This window comes from Mus pahari, chromosome 2 (assembly GCF_900095145.1).
Source record: "Mus pahari chromosome 2, PAHARI_EIJ_v1.1, whole genome shotgun sequence".
Taxonomy (NCBI): Eukaryota; Metazoa; Chordata; class Mammalia; order Rodentia; family Muridae; genus Mus; species Mus pahari.
Genome location: NC_034591.1, coordinates 144749786 through 144759185, shown reverse-complemented (window position 1 = coordinate 144759185; position 9400 = coordinate 144749786). Strand labels below are relative to the sequence as shown.

The following is a 9400-nucleotide window of genomic DNA, read 5'->3' as shown; positions in this document are numbered from 1 at the left end:
GGGAATAGCTTAATGGCTAGCATACTTGGTGTGCAAGGTTGAGGACCAGCATTTGGCTCTCCAGCATCCATATAGATGCTAGACAGGTATTATTGTGTTTTATAAAAAAAAGAAGGCCAGCGATATGGTTTTCTTTGGGGGGGGGTTGGCTTTTCAAGACAAGGTTTCTCTGTATAGCCCTGGTTGTCCTGGAGCTCACTCCGTAGACTAGACTGGCCTCGAACTCAGAAATTCACCTGCTTCTGCCTCCCGAGTGCTGGGATTAAAGGCGTGTGCTACCACGCCCAGCTCCAGTGATATGTTTTATAAAGCAAGGTATGTGAGGTGGCAGGGGTTGCCTCTGAGGGTCCATGCTGAGGCATTCCTTCCCTCTGAGGTAACAGCCACACCATGGATATAGTATGAAATAGAGTTTATTTATGGCATGGGAAGGGGAGTTGAGAAGGAAGTAGAGAGAGAAAGACAGCAAGAAAAACAGAGAGATAGGAACAGAGAGAGAGAAGGTGAGAGAGAGAGAGAGAGAGAGAGAGAGAGACAGGGAGAGAGAGAGAGAGTTGCCAGGAACATGTGGAAAGAAAGCAAGAGGGGATAGAGAGAGAGAGAGATAAGAGAGTAAGAGAATAAGAGGATAAGAGAGTGAAGAGGGGACAAACATCCACTTTTATAGTGAGTCAGGCATACCTGGTTGTTGCCAGATAATTGTGGGGCAGAGCCTAGAAGGAATGCTAACAGCTGTGGTCACAAGCAGGTAATCCTTCCTGTAGGAGGCAGAGATTAGAGATCACTAGAGGAAGCTGGGCAGCTACAGCAGTCGAGTCTGTGAGATCAGCAAGAGAACTTGCCTCAATGTAAAAGATGTATAGCAATTGATTTTCTCACATTATGTGATGCAAAAAAGTTGTGGGCATAGGAAGTCCTTTATTTATGAACTGAAAATATTCAAATTGGTCTCAGTAATATAAAAATATAAATGAAACATTATGAAGACAAAAAGGAAATATATGTTTCACAGATTGGTAAACAAGTAAGGTAAAACGTACAAGCTTATGGAAAAGTTTTGGGGATATAATATTGGCAGATAGGGAATATACATTCTTCTCAGGGACAGGTAAAGCATCCAAATAGGATCATAACAAAGGCCCCAAAGCAAACCTTAAAATATTGAGATAGTTCTTCTGTATTATATAGGAGAGAAACTTTAATTCATTTACTACATAATTATATTTGCATTTTTGTTATCTAAAACTAAATATTGGCATTAAAATATACACATCTACAATTAAGGATAAGTAACTAAATAGTATGAGTCCTTATATTATATTCTAATTTCTGTCAAACTGACAGAGTGCAATATTGATATTTAATACTCTTTCACCCACATATTTATTTTCACTAAATTAATTTTAAAAATTTAGCTTTGAAAGTGAAATAAAATGTAAGTGCTTCAAGAATTTTAACAAAAATATGGTATGAGTATTCTTCTCTGGGTTTTGTTCCAGTAATTGGAAGTTGAAAGTGAATTGGTTATACTAACATTGTTTAATATCAGTTGATAGTGAAACTATGAGTTTCTGTTGCCATGATTTTCCCTGGTATAAAAGAGGCAATATTGATATAAGAAGAAAAATGTATATAATATTGCTTATACTTGGTGTGGGCAACCTCTAGCAGACAGAGAAATAATAAACCAGAAAGATACAGAGAGTGAGAGACTTAAAATAAATCTAAGAATCCTCTCATAACCGGGCTATTGCCAAGGTGTCTTTCTATAAATGGAAAGTAAGCCCCTATCGCTGAAGAGAAATCTGCACAGCTCATTGAACATGGAGCAGCTGAGCTGCTGTCCAAGACTTCATCCCTACTGACTAATGCTCATACTAAACGGTGCCCTGCTTTCTACCACAGGACAAAAGTAGGCAATGACTCGGCTGCAAGAGTGACTTGGTTGCAAGATATGCTAGTGCAGTAGTGGCACAAAGCTTGTGCAAGGAACCAACTGATAGCTGATTGGAAATAAGGTCCACTTCATGAGATGGAGCCCTTACCCAACACTGTTTGATGGCCAAGAACATAAAGCTAGATAGGCAGGGAACATAGGGGGGAAATCAAACACTAGTGTTCCTGTCAAAGGAATATAGCAATAAAAAGACTCATAAATGACATTGTTATAGTCATAGTGTTTCAATCAGCCATCATCAGAGAATCTTCTCTCTGCAGCAGATGGGAACAAAACAAGACAACTAGGAAAAATGCACAGTGTGAGAGATCTTAGAACATGTAGCCCTAAAATGGATGTCTCCATTAAATCCCTCCCGTCAGGGCTCAGGGAACGCTGAGGAAGAGGAGACAGAAAGAGTGTAAGAGCCAGAGAGCAACGGAGGACAGCAGGAATCAAGGCCTTGGAGACAAAAAAGGGCTGAGTACATTTGGACTCAGACTCTGGTGACTTGGTGGGGACTGCACAGGTCTGAGACTGATGGAGTCCTAGACCTAGAGGATGAAGTAAAGACGTGTCTCCATTTCTAACCCAGAGGTTGTCTCCAGATTTATTTGGTTGGTTGGTTGGTTGGTTGGTTGGTTGGTTGGTTGGTTGGTTGGTTGGTTGGCTGGTTGGTTGGTTGGTTTTTCCAGACAGGGTTTCTCTGTGTATCCCTAGCTGTCCTGGAACTCACTTTACAGATCAGGCTGGCCTCGAATTCAGAAATCTGCCTGCTTCTGCCTCCCAAGTGCTGGGATTAAAGGTGTGTGCCACCACTGCCCGACTTTATTTGTCCCATACAAATAAAAACATTTTCTCCAAGGGAGTCATACTGAGGGAGAAAAGAAAAACACTATTAAAGAGAGGTTCTACGCAGAACTATCAATGGCCAACACAAAATTAATTCAGTGGCACTTTTGGAGATTTGTTGTCTCAAATGTTGTCAGGTTTTCTTTTTGGTTTCGGTTTTGTTTGATTTACTGGTCCTTTCTAATAATTCTTACGGCTTCTGGTTTGAGATTTTTATGGGATTCCTGTGTGTGTGCAAATGTGTGTCTCTCTGAATCTTTATGCATTCTTGTACTTTTTCTTTGACTTGTTTTTCTTGTTCAGTTGTTTTGTCCTATTATAAATAGTTTGGTTCTGATTTATATTATATTATTATTATTATTTACATACCTGTTTGTTTTCCAATGGAAAGCAAAAGGACATAGATTCAGATGGAAGTTGAGAAGGGGCAAGACAGGAAGGTGTAATGGGAAAAGAAACAGTAATCAGAATATATGCTTTTTTAAAAAAAATCTCTTTCAATGAAAGAGGAAGAAAAACTAAGAATCTCTTGTGAGGAGAAGCTTGGTGACTGTGGTTAGTTCTTTCTCACCTTTATGAAACATGTACTAATTCTTGTGAGATACTCAGAAAAGGACACTACAAAACACAGTTAGAAGACCACTATCTCCTTTCAACAAGAACCCAGTGTCCTGCTGCCTTGTAAAGATGAGATAAGAAAAACTGATTTGAAAATCAGCCGTATGAGAATTTCCTGTGCAACCTTCAGTGCCACATTAGTGAGAAATCTCCTTCTCCACTCTTGACCACTCCGACGCTCATGGGGCAACCTGCAAATTCACAGTTTCTGCCGCACTGGATTTCCACCACAGACTCACTTTTTGGTGCTCGGTTCCCACAGACCACCTGTGACTACTACACCTCACTAAGGGGACCACGCTTTCTGACAACCCAGGGAGATTGTCACTACTTTCTTCTCTCCACCTGCCCCGTCAGTTGTGGGGACACTGCAAATGCTTCATGTGGAGCAACTTGGGCACCGTTCAGATGCAAGGGAACAAACTGGAACGTGATGTCTTTAAACAGCTCAGATAAATCCAAATACATGGAACACACTGGGAACGTCTCAAAGTTTTGTTCTCGTTGTCTATGGAGAGTTAGTCATCCTATGCAACACACTGGGGAGCCTCTCAAAGTTCTGTTCTTGTTGTCTGCAGACACATGCATTTCTGTTTCTTTATCAACATAATTAAATCTTCAGCTACAAAGACCTGATGATGAAATGTGAATTTTATATTTTGCAATCTGTGCTCTGTGGCTTTATGGACAGAAATATATCAGTTTATCCTAGAGGGCACACACAGAACCAGAGCTTGGCAGGCTAAGTCAGGATTAAATGCCTTCCATGCATTCATTGTATATACTTGGACTTGCATTTTAGAAGAATAAACAGGATTATTAGATTCCAACTACTAATAACTTACAAGGTATGAATCTCTAATCCAGAATTAGTTCTAGATCTCACTGATTCTAAAACTCATGAATTAAATTTATAAATCAAATCTTCTATTACAATTGAATTAACAACCAATTAGCATGGCATATTTTAACAACTATACATTTGATGGACAAGTATAAACCAACAATATTCAATTATAGTGTACCCCAATTTATCACTTTATATTTTCAAAGTTTAGCCATTATATCAATAACTAATTATTTCCTCAAGTAAAATAAGAGCTAAAAATAACTTTTGAGAAAAATAACATTTAAATATTTCAAATATTGTTTAATATATATGATTATTTTGACATAAAACATGTTCCAATGTTTATAATATTCTCACTTTTTGTAATTTCTCTGAACACTTCCACTAATCTAAGAGATGCTAATTTAATAGTACCTGGTTCATTTTATTAAATTCTTATGAATTATTGAATAAAAATAAAATAGTGCAAATAATTTTAATATATCAATCTTCCTACTCACAATTTTAAAACATTGTTTCTAGTCCTTATTAAATTCAAACATGATAAAATGTATGCATAATTATTTTCTATTACAGCACAGGTTCTTTTCATGAAGACATTAAAATATTTCATGGTATTATTCCTATGACAAATGAATCTAATATATAAATTTAGCCCTTTATTTGTGAACTTTTTTGTCTCCTTAATTTTTTTCATTTTTCCTACTAAAAATAAGAATATTTTTTTAAACCATAGCACATGAGCTCAGAATTCAAGGCAAAATTTAGATACTTCAACTATACAAAAGCGCCAGTTCTTTGGGCTCCTCCCTTTTTATTGCATCAGGATGTGTAGTTTCTTCAATAGGATCACCACAGCATAGAACACAAGTAGAATTACCCCAGAGCCCAGAACGGATATCACTCACTGGCCTGCAGACAGGAGTCATGAGTCACCTGCTTGGAACTGAACAAGCCTCAGAACCCAGGAAAGCCACAGCAAAAACCCAGTCGCAGCTCCAGCTCTGTTTCAGTAATGCAGCAGGACAACACCTGCTGGTGTTTAGCCCTCAACATGCTTCCCAGAAGCATCTGAAGGCCAGCAGGCATGGCTACTGCAAAAGTAAGTCATTGAATCTCGGCATATCCATTCTATAGTGCCAGCAAGCATACAGAGATGGGAATAGGCCTCTTCAGGAAGGAAAGGAGCTGAAACTTGACCCATGCAGTTATAATGCAAGTTGTGAACACGGTTTTCATTCAGACATTGTTCCAAGAATATATGAATCATTTTGTTTTCTGAAAATGCAATGATATTTGCTGCAGAATGATTGCAGCATAGAGGAGAGCCTAGGGGCATAATTAATCCTGATTCTCTGAGCTAGCTCCTGTGTAAAGCCCTTGAGCTTCTGTATCTGTTTTCCCTCTTAACACTTCCATTTTTATCTGCAGATTTTGCATCACCTCCAGAGAAGCTCATCGCTGGAACCCTGGGCATCATCTGGTTTGCCTTATTGATTGCTCTGGTGATCTCAACCAGAATTGTTTCTCCATGTAAGCATTATAAGATTATAAGAGAGCCCTCCACGTTAATGACCAAGTGTCTCTCAGGGCTCATGGCTATTAAGAAACATAGCTTTTATTTTCAAGTACATATTTTAAATAATATGGAATGGTTATTTTAATTTTGTCAAACTTGTAAATGACAGGGTTATTATTATAATAAGTTTGCTGTTAACTGCGACTTTATAATTCAAAAACACACTTTAGAATACTTCACTGAAAAATACAAATAATGTTTGTTGGGTTTTTTAAACTTTTTTTATACTCCAGATTTTATTACTCTCCCCTCCCCACCACAGTCCACCACTTTTAAAACTTTCGTTGTTGTTGTTATTGTTGTTGTTGTTGTTGTTGTTGTGGAACAAATAAAGTTTTAAAAGTGTCTTCCCCACCATGGGTTGCATGGTGAAGATGTTGAAATATAGGCTTCCATTCAACTAATTTTTCCGAAATTTTGAACATATTATTTATATTTAACCAAGTGCAAATGTATTCTGTATTATTTTAATTCAAATAGTACATCCACTTCAAACAAAAATTTATTATGATAATTTTAGATTTCAAATTTCTTAGGAATGACATTAACTCTCCAGATACTGAACCAAAGAAGCAGATCCACTCCTTCCCGATTAGAACAGAGAAATGTACATACAACTTGCTTGTCAAAGTTCTGATGTTTACGCACATTCTATTTTGTGTCTAAGTTAAGCAATTCAAAAGTCATATTACTAGGAAGAGAATAATCTAGAAATACTAACACTATGTTCTCATAAATATTAAAGGGTGGTAATCATTTTTGTTGAGCAATAAGAATAATCATATAAAATAACCATAAAACAATCTTAATAATTGGCTTAAGTTTTATACTGGCAAACTATGAATTCAGTCTTTTAGAACAGAGGATAAATCAGTGATTATAAAGAAATCTGTACAGAGAGAATTGGGGGGGGCTAGGTGCTTTAGGTGGATACATAAACTATGGATCAGAGGTTGACTCTGAATGTATTTGAGTGTGTGTTTTGTTTTCTATGTACAAGCATATGGGGTACGTGGGAATATGTTATACATGGATGTTCAAACTTACACAAACATGTAAACTAATTTTCATTATTAAGTTCATGTTGATTCTAGATATAAACCACAGTCTATCTTCAGCACAAACTTGTGCTCATTGTCCAAAGGAATGGATCTTATATTCTCACCATTGTTATTACATTGGCATGGAAAGAAAATCTTGGAATGACAGTTTGGTGTCCTGCATTTCCAAAAACTGTAGTCTGCTTCATATAGATAGCGAAGAGGAGCAGGTAAGAGCTGACATGTGTAAGCCATTGCTTCCTGTCAATGTGATGTTCATAGAGCCTAGTCATGCTATTTATTTTCGAAAAAAATAGGCTTTCTCCATGTAGTCTTATTTGTCCTGGAACTCATTCTGTAGACCAGGCTGGCCTCAAAGTCACAGAGATCTGCCTACTTCTCCCTTCTGAATGGTGGGATTAAAGGTGTGTGCAACCACCGACTTGCTTGCTCCTATTTTTATACATACCTTATTTATTTACAACACTATATAATATTTTGTTGTTTTATTGTACATTTTATTTGTTTTTGTGCTCTGGTAGCAAATATTTATTTCCGGTTTTTGATTTTATGAAACCCATTCTTGCACAAGTGTTTTTAGCCTGAAATAAACTTTTCCATTTAGTTTTACTGTAACTTAAATAATCTCTATAAGTACTGATGATTCAGAGTGAGAGGCAGAGGTAATTATAGTCAGATCACTTGACAGATGTATCCATTTCCTCCATGACCCTCCCCTATGCATTCTCTTGTCAGGCCTTTTTGCCCAAAACAATTTTCCTGACTTTTGCTTTCATAAATTATCTTTGCTGTAGAGCTGTATGTGAGTAGCTTCAGCCTACATGCATTTTTATCTTGCTACCTTTGCCTCTCTGATGGTGTTTGGAGCAGCTCATCCACATTATTGCCCTGATATCTGCAGCTTGCTATCACCTCTGTATTGTGTAAGTATTCCATTCTGAAACCCGTTTTCTTGTGTGGCATCTCTTGGGCACAGAGCCTTTCTACACATGATATTTATATGTACTACAGCTATAACCTGGTATCCTTTAGTGATAAAAAACATCCAATTTCTCTGGTTAACCATGCTTACCATTTCTTGTAAGATGTCACGCTGGCCCATGATGGATGACAGATCCCACAGTCTAGCACTTTTAGTCTGTGGTTTCTGGTAAGACTCCCTTCCATACAGGAAGGATGAACTTATGGGCCCCACCTGCAGTAGAGTGGGTGCTTGAGGACACCATGTAAGATCATTTCCTTCTGTCATCTAAGGGACAAAAGATGCTTGCCTTTCTATCATCCTTTCTTTCCCTCATCTTCAAGTGCCAAACCCTTTTAACTTTTTATTTCTGGACTTCCCAATTCATTGCTTATGCTTTTCATAATTATTTTCTAAGCTAATCCTTCCTTTATCACAGTAGCCAAGAGAAACATTAATACTATAGCATATTAATGCATCAGAACACTCTCAGACAACAACTCTTAGCTACAGAATAATACAGTCCCCAGAAAATAAATTTTCATGTACTACATCACTCAGTTCTTCATTAACAATGAATGCATTAATGTTCTTCTAAAACCAAACTCTAAGGAATAGTGAAAAATAGATTGATTTGTGCACAGCATTCAAAGAATTTCATGCATAGTATCTGAAATTTTATTTAAACCCTTGCTATGTGTATATTGTTAGCATGAATAACTATTAAATTACAAAAAAGTAATAACCCTGTTTCCAACTACTAAAAGAATAAAACTTCTAACTATAAGCATTTAAAAGATAACTCTAAATCAAAATTACACATATACATGAATGTTTTGGCAATGTAAGAAGTGTTCTCACTTTAATAAGTTGATTCATATTCAATAATAACCATATTATGACAGAGTACACTAACACATTTTTAAAAAATAATGAAAAAGCCTTCATGCTGATAAAAGTCCCTTACTTCTCTGGTAGGCCTTTCTGCAATCCCTTTCACTGGTCTCATGGACTGGCGTCTTTCGGAAGAGCAGAGGTCAGCCCTGGGTCTGGAAAAATGACTCAACTTTCAAACCAAAGTAAGTTTTCATGAATGATACAATAGACATGAAAAATAGAAAGAAATCCTCAGAAAAATGTTTTCAACAAATGAAGCTGAATTATAGACAGGCAGAATGATGCTGACTTTCATGACCTGCTCATGTGACTCTGAAGAATGGGCTACTTGGCTTTCATAACAGTTACCTCTTACCACATTATTAGTGAGGATGCTATTGCAGACTTTCATGACTTTTTGTAAGACTCTTCTTTTTGCAATGATTTTAGGAGTCACTCCCTTGGTAGATTAGCCGAATATATACATACATATACAAATGAGTTTTGTATTTGCACCATTGTAGGATAGCAGAGATTCCCCATGATGAATGTAACTGTGCCATGATGTCAGCTCCTGGTCTCTTAGCAGACAGCTGTACAACATTACATCCATATCTTTGTGAGTGTAAATTCACCAACTGAAATAGCTGCATTCGAAGTCTGACAG

General features: G+C 37.1%; 1 protein-coding gene across 2 annotated transcripts; it reads left to right on the top strand.

The window, feature by feature from the left end:
* The first annotated feature begins 5149 nt into the window (after positions 1 to 5149).
* LOC110316293 (NKG2-A/NKG2-B type II integral membrane protein-like) lies at positions 5150 to 9400 on the top strand. 2 transcript variants are annotated; one of them, XM_021190490.1, is made up of 5 exons: positions 5150 to 5358; positions 5688 to 5789; positions 6954 to 7105; positions 8836 to 8936; positions 9258 to 9400. In XM_021190490.1, exons 1-5 carry the CDS (start codon positions 5184 to 5186, stop codon positions 9373 to 9375), a joined length of 648 nt encoding a protein of 215 aa, XP_021046149.1. In that variant the 5' UTR covers positions 5150 to 5183; the 3' UTR covers positions 9376 to 9400. The 2 variants fall into 2 exon arrangements, with proteins under 2 accessions (XP_021046149.1, XP_021046148.1); XM_021190489.1 differs by having other exon boundaries at positions 5184 to 5358; positions 6930 to 7105; positions 9258 to 9375.